Source organism: Salvia hispanica, chromosome 6 (genome assembly GCF_029641045.1).
Source record: "Salvia hispanica isolate PSC_SH4W2 chromosome 6, Shi_PSC_v1, whole genome shotgun sequence".
Taxonomy (NCBI): Eukaryota; Viridiplantae; Streptophyta; class Magnoliopsida; order Lamiales; family Lamiaceae; genus Salvia; species Salvia hispanica.
Window position 1 is genome coordinate 44,069,193 of NC_142697.1, and position 21,772 is coordinate 44,090,964.

General features: G+C 35.4%; 2 protein-coding genes and 1 pseudogene across 3 annotated transcripts; all 3 read left to right on the plus strand.

Moving 5' to 3' along the window:
* Positions 1–11,026: 11,026 nt before the first annotated feature.
* LOC125204419 (berberine bridge enzyme-like 18 pseudogene) lies at positions 11,027–12,799 on the plus strand (annotated as a pseudogene).
* A 2,377-nt stretch (positions 12,800–15,176) lies between these two features.
* On the plus strand, positions 15,177–16,225 carry LOC125208272 (uncharacterized). 2 transcript variants are annotated; one of them, XM_089062106.1, is made up of 2 exons: positions 15,177–15,629; positions 15,943–16,225. In XM_089062106.1, the coding sequence occupies exons 1-2, from the start codon at positions 15,297–15,299 to the stop codon at positions 16,069–16,071; spliced, it is 462 nt and encodes a 153-aa protein (XP_088918232.1). In that variant the 5' UTR covers positions 15,177–15,296; the 3' UTR covers positions 16,072–16,225. The 2 variants fall into 2 exon arrangements, with proteins under 2 accessions (XP_088918232.1, XP_047963813.1); XM_048107856.2 differs by having other exon boundaries at positions 15,967–16,225.
* A 1,431-nt stretch (positions 16,226–17,656) lies between these two features.
* Positions 17,657–19,050, plus strand: LOC148923867 (uncharacterized). The gene is made up of 3 exons (XM_089061113.1): positions 17,657–17,711; positions 17,803–18,155; positions 18,442–19,050. Exons 1-3 carry the CDS (start codon positions 17,657–17,659, stop codon positions 19,048–19,050), a joined length of 1,017 nt encoding a protein of 338 aa, XP_088917239.1.
* Positions 19,051–21,772: the final 2,722 nt, after the last annotated feature.

The window sequence follows — 21,772 nt, forward strand, 5'->3', positions numbered from 1 at the left end:
TATGAGTATATCGTTACAGAACAGGGGAACGGTGAAATTTGATCCCTAGACCTCCCCGACTTATGCAGAAGGTTTTCTCCACACTTGTGATGGAGGATAAAAATGATATAGTATCAAGCACTGCCATAAACCAACTAAGCTATCTCACTTATGAAAATAAAGATTTTTTTTTTTAAGTTTTTTGATTCTCTGTCTCCGTTGTGGATGTGACTTGGGAAAATCAATAGCTCCATTGTTCCAAAAAATGTTAAACAAATAAACCCATTAATTTCATGAAGTGGGTGAGTCAGAGTCAAAGAATAACAGGCGGATGCTAACTTGTTTTTTTTTACAAAAAATAAATGTGTAACAATACGACGACGTTTGTGTTAAGAAGAAGAAGAGATATTTGGGGTCCCCTTTAAATAGGGTTTTTACATTATTTATATGGTAACGAATAAATGTAAATAAATCACTCTACAGAATATTGCCACAGTCCCTGATTTAGGAAATTACTGATTTCTTGACTAATTGATTTCTTCCTTCTTTAACATTCCCCTCAAATTGAGTAGTGGGATCGCCGATATTCAATTTGCAAAGAACTCTGCAAAGAACTCCTTTGAAGCTTCTTGAACAAACTACTTTAGTCAATATATCAGCCAACTGATCTTCCGAGCGCACAAACGGCAGCTCAACAATGCCAGCTTCAATCTTCTCCTTGATGAAGTGTCTATCTACCTCCACATGCTTTGTTCTTGCCAAGTGATAAACTTATAGAAACCGACAAAAATAGAAATAAGTGACAAATTTTCAGGATGAAGGAATTACTCCCTCTATTCCAGCTAAGATGAAATATTTCTTGGTCGACACGACATTTTAGGAGTTATTGATTAATGTGTTTAATTGAAGAGAGAAAAGGTAGGTGTAAATATTAAAATAGAGATAGAAAGAAACATGAATATTTTAATAGGAGTGAGAAAAAGTGGTTGGATATATTAATTAAAGAGAGAAAGTTCTCATAAAAAAAATGTGTCATCTTAGTTGGGACAAACAAAAAAGAAAAAATGTCATCTTAAATAGGACGGAGGAAATAATTAATACTCCATTCGTCCCATTAAATATGCAACATTTGCTTTTCGGCACAGGATTTTATGTAGTGTTGTTTTGTGAGTTAATAAAGAGAGAGTAAAGTAAGAAAAAAGAAAAAGTAGAGAGAGTATTGTTTCTATTTTCAAAAATATTTTATTTTTAATGGAACATACCAAAAAGAAAAACGTTTCATTTCTAATACAAGAGTAAAAGACAATGGGAATACTTTTGTCCTCCATGAATTTTAAAAAGATAAAGCATGTGATTTAATTCTTCGCTTTCATGAATTGGCCCAGTTCTTGCCAAATGGAGTACAACTCATTTGCCATGTTTTCAATTGGTATGGACTCTGGCCCTTGTCAGGCCTCACAAAAAAAGGAAGTTTTCGAAACAGGCGAACATTATTGCACCCAAAATTGAGAAGTGAAAAGCTAGACAACCACGTTATAGACAAGTATAAACTGATTTAATAGAAAAAAAACCTCTTTATTTATCATTTCTGGTTCAATAGCAACTTAAATTACTTTTCTATCCTTTAGGGTTGATTTGGTTTGCCTTATTGTGTTGCTCTTGAAAAGGTATGGCTTCCGAAAAATGTATGCTTTACTGGAGCAGTCTCATATATAATTATTGTTTGGTTTGTAAATTTGAATTTCATGATGCTGCCAATTTTGTGTTTGGTTTGGCAGCAATAACTTAGTGGGAAATTAAAATGACTTAATTACCCATTAAATTAGAGTGCAGCGTTAGTAGACCTGCCCAAGGTTTATCGAACCGGCGGTTAAAACCGAAACCGTAACCGTCGGTTACGGTTCCGAACCGTAACCATCGATTTTTGAACCGTGGTTCGGTTCAGGTTCAAAAAATTTCGAATCGAAACCGTGCCGGAACCGTCGGTTCCGGACGGTTCCAAACCGGAACCGCGAAAAACCGTAAAATCAAGCCGGAACCGCAAAAAAACCGACGGTTCGGAACCGTGAAAATCGTAAAAAAACCACCGGAAAACCGCCGGTTCGGAACCGAAACCGAAACCGGCGATTTTGGAATCGGAACCGTAACCGCGAACTGTAACCGCCGGTTCCTAAACCGTGGGCACTTCTAAGCGTGAGTGAAACCTTGTGAGAAATGAGGGTATAAAGGTAAATTATTTTACTAAATGGACCACTGTTCAAAACCAATTTAGGTATCGGAGGGGGTAGGTGCTGATATGAAAAGTGTGCATTTCAGCATTTATTGCTTGGGCCTTCATCAATTAGGCGAGCCAGCCAATTTTATTTTATGACAAACCAAATGTAGAGAAATGGCCCTCTAAAATCAGCTAAATGACTTTATATGACCAAACACACCCTTATTGTAAAATTGCCGCCCCTTCTTTCCCTCACCCTTAAATGGCGCCTAATTATTTTGTTTTTTCCCTCTCCCACTGCATTGTGATTCTGTTTTTGTCTCCCCACAAATTGCAACACCTACCCACAACCACCCATAATATCTCTCTCTCTCTCTCATTTCATTGTTTCGTATATCCCTCTTTCCTAGTTCCTTCTCCCCCACAAATAGTTACAAACCAATATTATTCCTAGTGAAAAAATAAATTTACATAATATCCTTTAATTTAATTTTATAATCAAAATATAATTTTATGACAAGCTAGTGTATCGGTAGTCTATAATTTTGGATAGTTTTTAACACTAGCATATTAGGAAAATAATTGAATTAGATTATGAATTAGTTATAATAATAGTATTAATTAACACTTATATAATGAAATTATTATAGAATTTCGTTATTAAAAAATTTATACAACTTGGTATATATATTTTAAACTAAATTTTCATGAGGTATAAATCATCAATGTAGGAACAATAAAATCCTTTAGCTTAACATATGAAAAATAAAAATAATTAGGCATTTTCTTTATTGCAATGTGAATTACTACATAATAAGATAATATAGTCATAATGATTAAGTATTTTTTATTTTATGTAATTTTTTAATTTTTGTGTTATTTATTTATTGTATTATTTCTTTTTTTTCTTTAATTTGTTTCTTTTTCATTAAATATCAAAAAATAGATATGTGAATATATTTTTTTTAATTATAATTTTTTAATGATGAGTATGTTTATAGTAAGGAAATACTATTAATTATTGCATCTTCCTTAAGTATATATACAAGTGGTCAATTTTATGTTAATAATTTTTAAAATTACTTAATAATTAAATAGTTGGATACAAATGATTATTTTCACAAAATTTTTTACTATCATAATCCAATTAATTATGATTTGTGATTTTTAAGTAAACAATGAAATCCTTTAATAAAAATCATATAGCTGGAAGATGTTACTAATAACTTAACTATATATAAATGTGGTTGATTTTATAAATTATAATTTTTAAAATGATTTAGTACCAATAAAATAATTGAATGTAAATAACTATTTTCAGTTTATTATTTTTAATTGATATATATCTAATTTAATTATATTATTCGATTTTAAATCAATATGTTGAGTAACAAAAAGTTACTAAATAATAGTTATAATCAATTAGTTGAATAATAATAATAATATTAATAACTTAAAGGTATATAGAGGACATTGACTTTATAATTTATAATTTTAAGAACAATTTAATAATAAAACAGTTGAACGCAAATGACTATTAACAATAATTTTTCAACTATCATATATCTAATCTAATTATCTTTCGTAATAATTCAAGATGTCGAGTACAAAAGCAAATAGTTTGAATTATTGTCGATTAGTGGATAATAATACTAATGCGTTAAGTATATATACGAATCTTGTTGATTTTATAATGTACAATTTTAAGAACTATAATATTTAATAATAAAATAATTGAATATGAATGAGTAATGACTATTTGTAATTTAATTATTTTAAGGTTATCATATCTATAATTTAATATGTTTAGCATTTTTTGGTTAATATGTCAAGTAAACAAGGATATTGAGTCAATCACCACCAATTAGTTGGCTGATATACTTAAAGTTAAGTATAAATATATGTGATCGATTTTATATTTTACGATTTCAATAATTATTTAATAATATCATAGTTGAGTGCAAATGATATTTGCTCTTAATTTTTTTTTACTATGATTCTCATATATTTTATTTAATTATGTTTCATGTTTTTAAGCTAATATTCAAATATTTAAATTAAATTTTTTATATTTTTTCAAATTGTTACGAAATTATTATTTTATTTTTAGTTAATAGGATTATATTTATTTTTATTGTGTTTAAGATAGATCAATTGAATTATAAACAAAAAATCATAATATTTCAATAATTTTACTGAATTTAAGATCAATCTAAGTTAAATTAAATCTAGAGTCCAACTTAGTTGTTCAATTAAATTTAAGCCATGTTGAATTTAAATTAAACTCAATTGTTTAATTGAATCAAATATTCGATTATATAGTTCAATTCAAATTAAATACTAATCCAATTATGACATTAGTCTTAATTGTGATATAATGTTACAAATATAAAGTCCAATTAGTGAATAATTCTCATCCGACTATTTGGTTAGTACGAGAAATACTATGACATAAGTCTTGATTGAAATCTAATGTTGCAAACCAGATAAATCAATTAGTGATTTGATTAAATGACATTATTATTTTTTTAATAAATTTTTAATTTAACTTAGTTCAATATCACAAAAAATAAATAGATCAAACAGTAAATTTTCTCATCCAGAAACACTAATGACTTAGTCTTGATCGTGATCTAATATTGCAAAAAATAAAATAAAAATCAACTTAGCTATTTATTCTTATTAACCTTTTAATTTATTATAGAAATATTAATGATTATTATTTAATTAAATACATTTTTAATATACTTAAGATATAATAAATTATTTATTCTCATCCAACCTTTAATTTATTAAAGAAATTATAATGATGTTTGTATTTAATTAAATATTTTTTTAGAAAGTGCATAAAAATCTAATACTATTAGAATCTAAATAAATCAATTTGTAATTTATTCTCATCCATCCTCTTATATGCTAAAAAATTTCCTAATAACAAAATTACTATATACAAAACAAACACCAACCACATCTTAAGAAATTATCAACTTTGTAGACTTAATCAAATTATGCAAATTATACAAACCAAATATACACTCGTACAAATTGCATACATTTAGTTGTTTATCAATACAATCCAAAACATATTAGTAATTTTTTATGCTATCAATACATATATTAATAATTTCTTACCATCTTGCTCATTTAATCAATGAGTTATTCACGAAATTTGAATATCAAGTAAAATAATTGGAATATCAATTATAATTACTATTAGTCCTAAAATGAACAGGCAATAATTCTCATTTTTTAGGGGATTGCAATGACATTGTTGCAAATTAACGTGTATACAATCAAAATTAATGCACTCATGTAGTAAGTTCATCCATTAACAGCAGTAGTAATATTGTGGTTAACTTTAAGATTTGTGCATTAAATTTTTACTGGAAATATAAGTGCAATTAATGCATAATTTCAATTCTAATTCGAAAAAGCAAGAGAGAGATTCTGGTTAAAAAACGAAAATTAGGTTGAAGGTTGATAAAGTCATTTTAATTAATTCACTAACTACAATTAATATTTTAATATATAATTAATACTTAAATTTATTAATATATCCTTGTGTGGTTAACCATAATGTGGTTATTTAGCATCACTCAATTAGGAATTGGGAATGTAGTTAACATATATTTTATGGACTACATCTCATAATTGAATTTCTATTTGGTTTAGATATGAATTTTAAGTAATATAAAAAAAAATTGAATTGAATAAGTTAATGTAATATGAGTCATTTATACAGTAACGATTCATCATGTACATAGAGAAGGGAATTATTCTGCCGCTTTTTGTCATATTTTGCTTATAGTTTTCAGAGAGGTGTTCATGCTCTTGAGACACAACCTTTATGTCAATGATTGGTTGCTTCATAATAGGTTAGGTATTTCATATCATCGTTAGTTTGTTTGTTACTAGCCTTTGCCACTTTTACTATAAAAAAAAAAGTGAGTAAAATAAGTTGGTGGAATGAGGACTTTTATTGTGGTAAAAAGTAAAATATACTCCCTCCGTCCCAGATAATTTGGGACACTTTGACCCGGCACGGGTTTTAAGAAATCTAATGGAAAGTGAGTTGAAAAAGTTGGTGGGATGTGGGTCCTACTTTTAAAGTATTAGTTTTATAATAAAATGTGAGTAGGAATGAGTTAGTGGAATATGAGGTCCACTACAAAAATGGTAAAAGTGAAGTGGGACAAATTATGTGGGACGGCCCGAAATGGAATACTGGGTCGAATTATCTGGGACGGAGGGAGTAACATTTATTGTGCGATGGACAAATATAGCAAAATAAGACTTTTAGGTGCTTCTTGGTATGATAGAATGGAATGAGGAGGGAATGAAATGGAGATGAAAATAAAATGACAATTCCATTCAATTCTTGTGCTTGGTAAGCACAAGAAATATAAAGGGAATGAAATTGTTATTTCTTGACTGATTTCATTCCTATTTTTTATAACTACAAATAATATAGAAATGAAATGGAATGTAATATGAATAATTAATATGTTGATTCTAGCAAAAAAAATTATTCAATATTTTTGCCAAATATTTTTCTTGTGTACGTATATATGGTGTTGTGTGTGTACGTGTGGTGGTGTGTATGTATATGTGGTGTTGCGTGTGTGCATATGTCGTGTGGTGGTAGAGTGTGTGTGCGCATATGTGTGTGGTGGTGGTGGTGTGGTCTGTGTGCATATGTGTTAGTATGTGTGTGTATGGTGGTGGTGTGTGAAATTGAGATGATATTAAATTTAAATATAATATTTATATAATTTTATTAAAATTTAAAATAAGAAGAAGGGAAAATGAAATGGAATGCAATGGTCATTCCTTAGCTAAATGGATGGAATTGCTATTCCCGTGTGGAATGGAATGGTCATTCCAAATAGAATGGTGATTCATAAGAAAAAAAATTATCAAGTAAAGGAATGGAATGAAGGTAAGATGTCGTTTCATTCCCCCGTTCCATTCCACCATACCAAGTAGGGCTTCATCGTGGGTCGCAACAATATTTAATTATGTGTCTGCCGCAGGAGATGAAGATTTAGCTGTCGATCAATATTTTGTCCAAATTTAACAATTAATAAATCGATTTTTAAAAAAATTAAAATGAATTGAATAAAACTTTTCAATAAATGAAGTAATGAACCTGACAAATCAACTTGAATTGTATAAAAATATAAAAAAAATTGAAATTTGGATTTTTATATTTTAGAAGAAGGGCGCTCAAGTGCTGCTCATAAAGTGTCCCTCGTCATATCAAATCTCTCTCTATATATATAGTATGAACTTTTAGTTTTTTTTTCTTTATTCATTGCTTTAACTTTGATTTATTTTGTTTAATTGTCCCAATTTATTATATACTCCATACTGAGAAAAGAACTCTTAGTATAGCCTTAATTTTGAAAAATTATTTTTGTGCTGTCATGCATCATTCAAATGAAGCTAAGCAAACTCACATTGTTGTTATAGCTGACTATAAAATTAAACAATTTCCCAAAAGTTTGGATTATAATTGAAACTTTTTTGGAAGCTCAAGCTATAAAATAAACTAAATTAGTTTGTGCTATAACTGAATCTGTTTTCAAAATGATTTTTTCTCTCCGTGCTATAATTAAATCTTTCATGTCAAGTCCAGGTACGTAGTACTACGTAGTATAAAAATAAAATCTCCAAAATTGAAGTTATAAACTAAAAAAACATCAATTATAAAAGATAATTATACTTATAACCTTTTATTTTACGGTTAATTTAGTTGAGATAATGCCATTACATTTGACACCTTATACTAATCAACATATTCTATTAACTGAGAAAATATTAGAAGGTGTATCATATTTCTTTTCTATGTTTTCCATCTTTCATTATAGCAATACTGAAAAAGAAATTGAAGTGTTAAATGTGTCGGTGGTTCTTGTGTATTAATGACTGCGAACTTAGGGTGTCTCCGGTGGCGTCCCTCCCATTAGGACTTCCACTAGCCCTTTCCACAAAAACTGTCTGCCACGTCAGCACTAGCCCTTCCCATTCCACTGCCACATCACTAGCCCTTCCCACTGCACTAGGACTTCCCACTAGGACTTCCACTAGCCCTTCCCACAATTATTCAATTTACAGACTAAAAATTTACGGAATTAATACGTCGAAACGGAATACGGGAAAATTCGAAAACTTCATTAAAAAAATTACATTAAAAAAATTACATAATTAAAAAAAATTACATAATTTTAAAAAAAATATAGTTTAAAAATAAAATTACATAATACCCTCGGCTCTCACTCCTCCTCCTCGTCCTCGTCCCCGTCGCCCGTGCCGCTGCCGCCTCCAACGTCCCCGCCCCCGATCTCAACGCCATAATCATCAATGGGTGGCATCCTTAAATCGCGCCGACATTGGTTGACCACATCCTTGCACAGCCTTTTCAACACTGGCCTCCTGGGGACTCCGATTCGACCTCGTAGGACCCGCTGCCTCTTCCCCTCGCCATCCGCTACGCAGCCTGTTGCCCCATCGGGCGACGACGACGACGAGAGTCTGTTCGTGGTAGCGGGGCCACTTCCTCGGCTTCAGGGAGCTCGTGCGAACCAGCACTGCTGCTGTACTCACCGGAAGAGTTGATCTTCGTCCGCTTCCAGCCCGATTCGACACCAATCGCAAACTTTTGCGAATCCTTGACCACGAGAAAGGCCTCCCACTGGTCAAACTCTTTGATGTTCAACTCTTTGTTGGGGTACTAGGCCAAGGTTTTTCTCTTCACGTCATCCTCAGACATGCTGCTGGTTACCATGCGCATGTTGTTTTGGTAGAGGGCGGCAAAACGACTGAGCTTAGGCCTCAACCGAAGCCACTGTTTCCGGCATTGCTCGGGTGTGCGAAGCTTTGCCCCAGACGGTTTGACGTTGCAGTAGGCGGCACTAATGCGATGCCACATTCGGTCTACATACTGGTTCGCCCCGACATAGGGATCCTCGACAACACCGATCCATGCCTTCGCAAGCGCGGCATTTTCCCACACGGACCAGATCGTCCTCCTCTCAGTTTCATCCTCGCCCTCCTCCTCCTCTGCCCCCGTGTGCGAGGAAGAGCTCGGGACTTTGCCATTGCCCTTGCCCCTACCCCCGCCCCTGGCCTTGCCCTTGCCTTTGCTCCTGCCCCATGCAGCTGGCTCCGCCTCATCGGGAGTCTCACGGATCGACGATAGCCCCAGATCCTCAAAAGAGAAAGTCTCGATGCCGGCGTACTGAGTCTCCGGAACAGGGGAATCATCGGCCAACAAATCTATATATGGCCGATAGACAGATTCCCTAGGCGTCCTCGAGCTCCGCCTCTCCATCGACCCACCCACCGACATATTTGGCCGCGTACGGCCCATCCCCACTGCCCCGGGCATCATCCCCCCCCCCCCCCCCCCCCCCCCCCCCGCCGCCATATTTGGCGGCATACCGCCCATCCCCGGCTGCCCCTGACATCGTCCCACCCATCCCCGACATATTTGTCGGCATACCCGCTGCCCCTGGCATCATCTGACCCATCTGACTCATCCAAGTGTACATATTGTAGAACATTTGGGGAGTCATCGCCGGCATACCGCCCATCCCCGCCATCCCCGCCATTTGGGGATTCATCCCCGCAAAATTTCCCTCCGATCCGATGGGAATCGAGGGTGTGTTTCCTCCGCTCGTGGTGGGGGAGTTTCTATTGTACTCCATTGTAGTAGAAATGAAATTTGTAGATTTAGAGAGAGAAACTTGTCAACACAAGTGGTGTGAATGAAATGAAGTTGGGGGAGCCCTATTTATAGAGTTTATTAAAAAAAAAAATTAAAAATCTTGGACGTCCGACCGGGATGTCCGGCCTTCGCCACTGTGGCGGATGTCCGGTCGGACGTGCGCGCGAGGGACGAGGCCATGGGAGGGGCACTCGGGACGTGCGTGGGCGGACGTCCCGCTCACTACGGCGGATGTCCGGTCGGACGTCGGCGATGTCCTACCGGGACGTCAGCCGGTGGAGACACCCTTATAAAAAATACATGGAAAATGTGCAAGTTGATAAATGGTCCCAAAATGGGTATACAGTTGCCTGCATATACTCAAGGTAGATTCCACACAGTTTTTGAAATGGTTGAGATGAGATGATGCATTTAATTTCCAGCAGCAATAAAATAGTCATGGGCTTTAGAAAAATCATAAAATCAGATGTAACACCTACAATATTTCATCATTTTGTTGAGAAAAGAGATACTACTAGTTCAGATTTAACTTGAAACCACCAATTTAATATTCAAAACTGTCCAATATAATTCTGAAATTATTTAATAAATACTCTTCCGAATAACTTGTCCCATTTTTTTCATTTTGGTCCGTCCCACATAATTTGTCCTATTTCACTTTTTACCATTTTTGACAGTGGACCTCATATTCCACTAACTAATTCCTACTTACATTTTATTATAAAACTAATATATAAAAGTAGGACCCACATTCCACTAATTTTAATTCACTTTCATTACATTTTTTAAAACTCATACCCGGTCAAAGTGGGACGAATTATCCGGAACGGGAGTAATTTTATATAGTATAGAAAATTAGAAATAAAGTACTTCAATTTTTTAACACTTGCCAATACGGATATTATTGAATGTAGTGGCTGTGGTACTTACACATGCTAGTGTTTTTAATTTGGATGACCAATTGAAAAATTATGTTGTGCCCTTTCTTGTGGTGGCCTACAGGGTACAAATGATTAGTTATAATGTTTCATCTTTTAAAAATGAGTCAATTTGAATAGGACTGTAGAATTAGTTTAGATATTTTAGTGCGTTTTTCACTTAATAACATAATTGAAGATTGACGTATGTTCAAATAGAAGATGAACAAACAGTCAAAGCACAAGTTAAGAAATGGATCGAAATAGTGTTAAATTCCTTCTCTTAATATTGACAAACCTTTTCCTCTTCGGAGCTTCTTCTTCCATCAATCATGGCTACCACGATTTTCTCGAATGCTTAATCCATGAATTCCAACTCTCAAATTCAGCAACTGATATAATCTACACTCCTCAAAATGCAACATACGCATCTCTTTTACTAGCACAAAATCTCCGGCCAGCTTCCTCCTCGCCGGTGAAACCCGACCTCATCGTCACGCCGTTCCACGTGTCGGAAATCCAGGCCGCAGTCCGCTGCTCCCGGCTTCTCGGCCTCCAGATCAGAGTCAAGAGCGGCGGCCACGACTACGAAGGCCTTTCCCACACCTCCGCATCCGAGCCTTTCGTAATCGTCGACATGAGAAACTTCCGGGCAGTAAACGTCGACGAGAAGGCGAAAACAGCCCGCGTGGAGGTCGGCGCAACGCTCGGCCAGCTCTACTACACAATCTCCCTCAAAAGCAGGACTCTCGCTTTCCCCGCCGGCGCTTGCCCCACCGTCGGCGTCGGCGGCCACTTCACCGGCGGCGGCTACGGCATGATAGCCCGCAAGCACGGCCTCTCCCTCGACCACATCGTCGACGCTAAGGTCATCAACGCCGACGGTGAAACCCTGGACCGGAAAAGCATGGGCGAGGATCTGTTCTGGGCAATCAGAGGCGGCGGAGGTACCAGCTTCGGGATTGTTCTAGAATTCACCGTGACGCTAGTCTCCGTCCCGGAAACCGTCACGGTCTTCAGAGTGACACGAACGTTGGAGGAAAACGCGACAGAGCTAGTCCACAAATGGCAATACATCGCCCACAAAATGGACGAGAATCTTCTCATCAGACTTTTCCTGGATCTGGGCCGCAGCCCAGAGACAGGAGACCGTACAGTCGTGGCATCGTTTGCCGCGCTGTACCTCGGTGGGACCCACGATCTTCTGGCAATAATGGAAGAGCAATTTCCCGAACTCGGATTAATTAAATCAGACTGCATCGAGATGAGCTGGATCGAATCAGCTGTTTTCTTCGCGAGAATCGAGAATCGGACGGTGGACGTTTTGCTGGACCGGACGCCGGTAGGCGGCGCCGGCTACTACAAAGGAAAATCCGACTACGTGAGCTCTCCGATGCCAGTGAGCGGCCTGACAGAGTTATGGAGGTTTCTTCTAGAAGAAGAAGGGTATGACTTGCAGTTTAGTCCTTACGGGGGAGTTATGAACACCTTCTCCGATGAGGAAACGCCGTTTCCTCATCGGAAGGGGAACATATTCATGATCCTATACGAAATGGGTTGGAGGAGTGAATCAGAATCACAAGCGCGCCTTGATGCGATCAGACGGCTCTACGGCTTCATGGCGCGCTACGTCACCCGGAATCCGAGGGGGGCTTACTTCAACTACAAAGATCTCGATATCGGAAGAAACAATGAAGCTGGGAATACGAGCTACGATCAAGCTAGTGTTTGGGGGCTCAAATATTTTAAGAATAATTTTAAAAGATTGGTTCGTGTGAAGACTAAATTCGACCCCTCAAATTTCTTCAGAAACGAGCAAAGTATTCCGCCATTGGGATCGTACTTAGAAGATGGACTTCATAACCCATATTAGGTACTTATTCGAAATTAGAAGGTCGACAAAATGTTGGATGATTGATGAATAAACTATTTTTGCTATTTTATTTAAAAATTTATGTATTGGCACTTGCGTTATTGGTCTTATCCATAATCGAGTTCAGCTATTTTTTATATGTCACTGCCCAAATATGTGTGAGGCCCAACTTACCTAGCTGGCCCATTCTCAACTTCACTCGTGTCACCATTTATAGTTGAGTGTGTAGGTGATAATCTTGGATATCTTGGATTTAGATCGGTGAAGATCCTAGTGTTAGTGTTTCCCATTGCGTGTTGTACTTAATCAATAGATTGCTTTGTTTTTGTTTTTTGTATATTGAGAGAATAACTATATCTCAACTATTGAACTGAAAAAGTCTCGATAATTAGTGGATTTTTGGTGATTTGATCCCTAGAGTTTATAATGAATTCATTACTACACAGTAAGATGAATGAATTAATCTTGCTATGAGAAAATCTATGTATATAACAAAATAAAAACATAAATCAATTAATAGCTACTCTCTACGTCCACGAATAATAGTTTCATTGACGACACGAATTTTGATGATAAATTAGTATATTAAGATAGGGAAGAGAAAATAGATAAAGTAAGAGACTGAAAGACAAAAAGTAAGAGAGACGAGGAAAAATGGATAAAAAATGAGAGAAAGTTTCCTTTTTTGAAATGAGATTATTTTTCATAGACATCTTAAAATAACAAAATGAGACTATTTTTTATGGACTCTGTCCCTCTGTAATAGAAACATTTCTTTTCAGGAGATTTAAGAAATTGTGTTAAAAAGGTGAAGGAAGAATAAAATAGGAAAAGAAAAAGGTAGAGAGATGAATAGAGAATAAAGTAAGAGATAGTAAAGTAAGATAGAAGAAAAGTTGGTGTTTTTAACTAAAATATATAGGATATGACTCAGCTACAGTGGCACAACCAAAAAAGAAATACGAAGGAATACGACTCAGCTATAGAGGGACGGAGGGAGTACTAGATATGAGAAAATTTCAGAAAAAAACACAAACAAAAAATCTCTTGCTATTTGAAACCAAAAAATAAATGAATGATTCAACTAAACTATCAACGCCAACACCAATCGCAAACTGTAATTGTATAAAAATTTTAAAAAAATAGGAAATTTGGATTTTTGTATTTTAATTAGAATTTTTAACAATATATATGCAGTGTGAACTTTTAGTTTTTTTTTTCAATTCATAGCTTTAACTTTGGGTTATTCTGTTTAATAGTCTAAATTTTGGAAAAATAATGGAGTAATTAGAATATGAATTTTGATAAAAAAAAAAAAATTATAGCTTAAATACTGAGAAAAATAATTCTAGCCTTAGTTTTGAAAATTATTTTGGCGTGATTGACATATTAGCTCATGATGCATCAATCAAATGAAGCTAATTATAAAATTTATATATATTAACTGCAAACTTGACCTTGTTGTTATTGCTGGCTATAATTGAACAATTTCCTAAAGTTTATGGCTATAATTGAAACTTTTTTGTAAGCTCGAGCTATAAAATAATCTAAATTTTATGCTTAATCTGTATTCAAAATGTAGGATATAATTTAACTATTTTTTTTCTCAAAGTCCGTGTTATAATTGAATCTTTCTTAATGTCATGTCCAGGGTAATATAAAACAAACTCTCCAAAATTAAAGTTATAAACTAAAAAACCTTCAACTTATAAACTATATAATAAACCTTTTATTGTATGGTACATTTGACACCTTATAAATTATAATAGTCTACATATTCTAATATAGTACTACTAATTGATATGTTAATTAGCTGAGAAAATATTTAGAGGTGTATAATTTTTCTCTTCTTCTATGTTTGTCATCTTTCATTCTAGTAATATAGAAAAAGAAATTTGAAGTGTCAAATGTGTTGGTTGCACCGCCTCATTCTTGTGTATTAATGATCCCAGAAAGGGTATACTGCGTTTAGGGTCCGTTTGATAAGTGGTGTGGAATATACCTAGGTTAGTTAGTGATCTAGATTTAAAGCCAAGTTAGGAAAAGATATAATTTTAATAACACACGTTTGATAACCTAGTTAATTATTTTTCTAAAAAGCCCACTTTGTTTGGTAGGAAAGTTATGAAATAAGAAATAGATATGCAATGACAAATTTGACCTTAATAAATTAATTTATTTCCTAGATTGTCCTTTGTATTGCCTAATCAAATCTTTTAAATTCCATTCAATAAAAAAAGAATATCACAATTGGCTTATTTTTTCCCTTATAATCTCACGCTCAAACCTAAATCATTTGATTTCCTATATATACTCTGCGTGGGACAAAAAACTGAACTTCCAATTTCTGCTCTCTCTTTTCCCTCCTTAATACTCACGAGCGGCGGCTTTTGTTCTTCTTGTGCACTATTCTTGAAAGGTAAATACTCTTGTTATTGAACCATGTTTTGTAAATAATTAACAAGAAGATTATGCACACACTTCATACACGTTAAATCTTCCAAAAAATCTTCAAATTATTTGTATTTTCACTATATGTGCGATCGTCGTGTCCAAACTTGACGTCGTTGGTTTCTAGGCAACATGGCTGATTTTCAAGGTATTTTGAATCGACGTATATGGACTGATCGGGAGGAAGATGTTCTACTGACGACCTTGAAGGAGCTTGTTGTTCAAGGTTGGAAATCAGATCATGGATTCCGTGCCGGATACCTTGTTAGACTGGAAGAGGCGCTACGCCGCGAGTTTCCAACAACGGATCTGAAGGTTTATCCCAATATCATATCGAAGGTGTCTGCATGGAAAAAAAGTTATTACACTCTCGAATATATCCTTAAGCAGAGCGGGGTTGCTTTTAATTTGAATGGAGACCACAGAATCGACTGTGACGACCAGCAGTGGGCAGAAATTGTGGAGGTATGCTTGTGTCTAATGATCTAATTTGTAGTATACATATTACGCTCTTTGTTGGATGGAAGATGTAAAATAAATTTTCTCAATTGTTTATTCAATGTGTCTAGGAAGCGGCTTATTTTATTTCTTTTCTTTTGAGAAAAAAGTGATTCCTATCATTCTCAAATCATCTATATGCTTCTTTACTTTTGTTTCATTACTGATAAAAACTCTTTTTAATTATAGTAAGTATGATAAGTGATGCAGGGTTTTCTTACTTTTTACTGATAAATTTTCTTACTTCTTACTTTTGTTTCATTACTGATAAGTGATGCAGGATTTTCTTACTTTTTTATTGCAGAAAGATGTATATGTAAGGTTCATGCGTGACCGATCATGGCCTTACTTTGACGATTGGAAGCAAATATTTGGTAAGGACAGAGCCAACGTGGAAGACACGCCATAGTGTGGACTTCGGATATTTCTTCATGCCCATCCAAAGCCTGACCAGCAAGCTCCTTACAGAGACTTAGAATAAGACAAGCGTTTTTATGATGTTTTGAATTTAGTAATGTTTTTGAACCAATATTTATTTTCAGTATGATGAAGCTATTTTGTGATGTTTTTTGTCACTAGGAAATGTGGTTTGAACCAATATATATTTTGTGTTTGCTTATTTTTCCTTGTCATCTATCCATTCTTCTTTCTATCATTTTCTTTCAATAAAATCCAATAGGTGTACTTGATTAGCTAGTGTTTTTATGCTAGCTACGTTGAATATGACCTGTTGATCATGTTGGTTATATTAAAAACTTGTCTTGGCTGAGTATGTTCTGTGATCTCTGTTCAAGTATTTCTTTGATGACCTGTCATTTGATGTAGAATGTAGAATACGGCCCAAGCTTTGACAATCTAGGCTGTCAGTAGCAAGCTTTGGATTTAACACTTGTATTTATGTTCCATAAAGTTTGGTTGTGGTTTATAAGTATCAAGATGTGCAGAAGTTTATGACCTTTTGTTGTAAGATTGCAAAATTGTCCTTATTCCTATAAGGTTGTGCAACGGTTCCTGTCTCCCTTAGCTAAATGCTCTCGCAACTTTTTCCTCTTTCTCTTTAGTGAGAATTGCTTTTTTCTTAAACTTTGTGCTACTCCATAATCAAATCTCAATTGTTTTAAAGTATTTCTCATTTCTTAAAATGATGCCATGTGAAAACTCTCTATTATGTGTATTAAAACATCTTTACAAAACAATAATATGTTAGTACGTACTAGCACCCGAGAAGATCTATTATGTGTATTAAAACATCTTTACAAAACAATAATATGTTAGTACGTACTAGCGCCCGAGTATCTTCTCAAGAAATTTACCCGCTTCATGCAACAATATTTGAGTGTCATATTAAAAGAGGTATGTGATCAGAGGATTTTTAACAAAACAATATTTCTTTTCAAGTAATATTTAATTATTTGTAATTCGTGAAGTAGCTAACAAATCAAATCTTGTGCATTAATCAAATCCTTTCGTTCCTATATACTGGAAACAAAAAACAATATCAAAAATTTGGCGCTCTTCTTTCCCTCCTTATTTCTAATGGCGGATCCCTCTAAACCTAAATGATTGAATCTGATATCAAATATTTGGCGCTCTTCTTTCCCTCCTTATTTCTGATGGCGGATCCCTCTAAACCTAAATGATTGAATCTGATATCAAAAATTTGGCGCTCTTTTTTCCATCCTTACTATGGCGGCTCCCTCTAAACCTAAATGATTGAATCTGTTTATTTCCTATATATACTCTACGTGGGAGAAACAAAAAAGAACATCGCATTTCACTCTCCTTCCCCTCCTCCTTATTTCTCAAGCGGCTTCGTTCTTGTGCACGATTCTTCGAAAGGTAAACAAACTTCTGTTACTGGCATTAGGCTCTCTATTAAATCTTACTATTAGGCTCTCTATTAAATTCTTCTAAATCTTCACGTGTTGTGTTTTTTCACTATATGTGTGTGATTGTCATGGCCAAACATGATGTAGTTGGTTTTTCTAGGCCACATGGCTGATTTCCGGGGTAGCAAAGCAATCGTGGGCTCCTCTTCTGGTGGTCGCGGTTTGTGTTTAGATAATTCATTTTGGCCTCGTTAATTCCGCAGAATCATATGCGCTGAATTTGGTGTGTGTTTGAATGATATTACGACCAGGAACTGGCGGGGGTCTTCGACCCCAACAACCCAAAAGCGAAAGGACTCGGCGTATTTGGACTGATCGGGAGGAAGGGGTTCTACTCGCGACCTTGAAGGAGCTCGTTGCTCAGGGTTGGAAATCTGATAATGGATTTCGCGCCGGATACCTTGTTAGGCTGGAAGAGGCGCTACGCCGCGAGTTTCCGACAACTGATCTGAAGGTTAATCCCAATATCATATCGAAGGTGTCTGCATGGAAAAAGAGCTATTACTCTCTTCAACAGATCCTTAATTTAAGTGGTGTCGGTTTTAATCTGAATGAAGACCACAAAATTGACTGTGATGACCAACAGTGGGCAGAAATTGTGAAGGTATGCCTGTGTATAGAAACTGAATTGTGTAGCAATAATCTATAGTACGTGGCTTGATTAATTTTCTTTTATTTGAGAAGGGAAAGAAGTAAACATAAATTTTGCCAATTTTTATTCACCATGACTAGGACGTGGCTTGATTAATTTTCTTTTCTCCGAGAAAAAGTAATTTATCATTCTCAAATCTTCTTTACTTAGTTTTATTGCTGATAAAACTTTTTCTTTATTGATTGTGAAGGTTTGATTGATAATTGATGCTAAATTTTCTTAATTTATTTTTTTGCAGAAAGATGGAAATGCAAAGTTCATGCGTGCCAAATCATGGCCCTACTTTGACGACTGGAAGGAGATTTTTGGTAAGGATCGAGCCAACGGGGAAGGCGCGGAGGACATAATGGATGCAGTAAACAACATATGCTCACAAGAGAACCTCGGGGGGCTTGGCGAAGGTAATAACTATAATGCAGGCTTCGGAGATTTCTTCATGCCCAACCAAGTGCCCGACCAACAGTCTCCTATTGCTGACTCAGAAGGTGTATTTAATGACGTGGGTGAAACAATAACGCAGAATACATCGACAAAGACAAAGAAGCGCAAGGCTCTGGGAGAAATGGATGATGGTCTCGTTGATATGCTTGGAAAAATGCACGATGCTACCAATGATCGTCTTCAATGCTTGGCTTCTCGTATCGGATATGAGTTTGACCTCACCAAAGCTCGAAAAGAAGTGTTCGATCTTGTTGAAGTTGTGCCGGGCCTAACAATTAGGCAACAGTTTGCCGTGTGTGGCTTTATTCTGGATAAGGTGGAACGCCTCGACTTTTTCATGGGGCTGCGTGAGATAGCAAAGAAGGAGTATGTGCAAATGGTGTTGGAGCAGCTCTCGCCAAAATGATTTCATGTTTTTTATTGGAGAATAATAGACTAAGAAGCCTTTTTTTAAGATGTTTTGAATTTAGTAATGTGTTTTGAACCAATTTCAATTTTCGCATATGGTGAACCTTTTTTTGTGATGTTTTTTTGAACTTGGAAACGTATTTTGAATCATTATCTATTTTGTGTTTGCTTATTTTTCCTTACCATTCATACATTCTTCTTTATATTATTTTCTTTCAGTATATCCAATAGTTGTACGTGATTGGGTAGTGTTTTTGTGCAAGTTGTGGTGAATTGCAGTTAATTGAAAATTTTATGTATAGCTAATAGAAGAAAAATATTATCTCTTCTAGAGAAGAAAAATTATGAAATTCTTTTCATATATAAAGAGGATAAAATCTTCATCATGTCTCCAAGTGATGATGTGTGATGATTGTGCATTGGTCATGGATGTATTCTTTGCCTGCAACAAAACTGAATAACTTGCAGCCAACTACCTATGCATGAGTTTGATTACTGAAATTTTGTTGATTTCTTCTTATTTTTGTCTTCTTTGCTACCTAGTCGGTTTTCATTTTCCCCACATCATTTATAACTTTTGAACATTTATTCCAATTCTCTGTTGCCTTTACTGTATAATCAACATTTGGAGATTTTTACTGAATATTAGTAACATCAAGGCTTTTGATTCTTAGTAAAACAGAGATTTTTCTGAGAGCAGAGCTCTTAGGTAAACCTCACCCTAGCATTTAAGGTAAAACTCACCCTACCATCAGGCAAACACACAAGACAGCAACGACCAATCATTAAAAGCAAAAATAACCATTAGCTACATTGCCAAAAAAGAGAAATAATAACCATCATGCATATCATGTTCAACTTGTTCACCAAAACATAATATAAAAAAGGAGAAATAATAATACTAGATACCAGTTCCACTACCTATTGCAAATCTAAATAATTCAAGCACAATAGCTATGAAAATTAGAACTAGTTGGACTTCAAATTTTTTCTAGAGTCATTGCACCATGATTGTGCAGCCTTGCTCACACACTAAAGACATTTTCCCCTCCGCAACTGCAATCCAGCACCAACATAGTGTCATCATGCTCCAGCACCTTGTCTCTACATATGAAATGAAAATTATTTTAAAAGAAAGACACATCAAAATTAAAACAGAAACATAATTTAGTGGAAAAATTTGTAAAACACATGCATAAAATTTTAATGCAATAATACGCATTGCAATTGCACACACCTGGTCCCACATGACTTGCGCCATTTCTTCACGTTTTTGGTTCCACTCCGTTGAAGGTTCTACACCATCCACAAATTCTATCCCTTCGTCATCATGTCCAGCATCCTCATCACCTTCAACACCATCTATTTCTTGCTCTATTGGATCAGATGTCATCTCAGAGCGAATAAAATTATGAAGCAAAAAACAGGCCATAATTAATCGAATTTGGACTTTAACCGGGTAGAATGCTGCACTACGCAGAATTGCCCAACGCATTTTTAGTACAGCAAAGGCTCTCTCAATCACATTACGTGCTCTGGTGTGTCTCATGTTAAAAATTTCCTTTGGGTTCTGAGGCATTTCTGCAATAGGGCCCCAATCCTTTAAATGGTAACGTACAGCTTTGTATGGAGTCAAGAATCCATCGCAGTTTGCGTACCCATTGTCGCACAAGTAATAATTCCCTATGTTCATACCATAAAATAAAACAAAATTCACAAGTGACCAAATATTTTAAAAAATGATGTCAGCCGACAATGTGTGGAGCACTAGGTGTGTGATATGTTAAATTACCTCTTGGTACTCGCAATCCATGAACCCGATTGACTGCGTCACGAAGTACTCTAGAATCTGCAGCCGAGCCTTCCCATCCCGGTAAAACATAAACAAACCTCATATATCGATCACACACAGCCAATGTGTTTGTCGATATTTGTCCCTTTCGTGTCCGATACCTTGGCTTGTCTGCATTTGGCATAAGCATGTTGATATACGTCCCATCAAGGGCTCCCAGACAACCCTATAATTTTCGACAACAAAGTGAGCAGCATTGAATTGGTTTAACGAGTGCTAGAATCAACATATATAAAGTTACCTTAAACCACTTCCATCGTGGATCAAGGCAATCATCGGTTATTGGGTCAGGCTTCACCAAAAAAAGGGTGTGCATCTTTAAAATCGCATGTAGAACACGATGTACATAGTGAGATATTGTCTGTCCCGATCTCAAAAAATCAAATTTAACAATCCTATTCTTTTTATGGTGTGCTAAGATACTTAAGAATATAGCTACTTGCTCCTCCACAACAACATATTTCCCATCCGTAAGACCTCCTATATGTCTAAGTAACTGACATAACCTCCCAAATGTGTTACGGTACATTCGGAGGTTGTTCACACAATCGACATCTGTGGCTCCTACTAACCTATCCATGTGATTAACTTGATTTGGCATCCGACTTATTATGGTGAATGGTTGTCTAGACGCTGCTCGTCGACTACGCGCTCTGCTACGAGTCCTTGCAGCTATTAGGTAAAGGATACACATTGTTTCGAACCTGTAGTTGTGCATAATGTCCTCAAGTATTAAGGCAATTGATGCATTAGATAATTTACCAGTCTCCATAACACTGTGATCTTGTGATCTGATAAAAAAAATAATAATATGATTATATATTAGACAACAATTCAGTTACAAATGATTCAAACACCCAAACATATA

Bases quoted from the DNA above. Each gene is read 5' to 3' on its own strand.
- LOC125208272 (XM_089062106.1), top strand. From the start codon at position 15,297: ATGGCTGATTTTCAAGGTATTTTGAATCGACGTATATGGACTGATCGG. The intron at 15,630-15,942 runs GTATGCTTGTGT...TAAGTGATGCAG, and splicing joins AGTGGGCAGAAATTGTGGAG to GATTTTCTTACTTTTTTATT.
- LOC148923867 (XM_089061113.1), top strand. From the start codon at position 17,657: ATGGCTGATTTCCGGGGTAGCAAAGCAATCGTGGGCTCCTCTTCTGGT. The intron at 17,712-17,802 runs GTTTGTGTTTAG...TATTACGACCAG, and splicing joins CTCCTCTTCTGGTGGTCGCG to GAACTGGCGGGGGTCTTCGA. The intron at 18,156-18,441 runs GTATGCCTGTGT...ATTTTTTTGCAG, and splicing joins AGTGGGCAGAAATTGTGAAG to AAAGATGGAAATGCAAAGTT.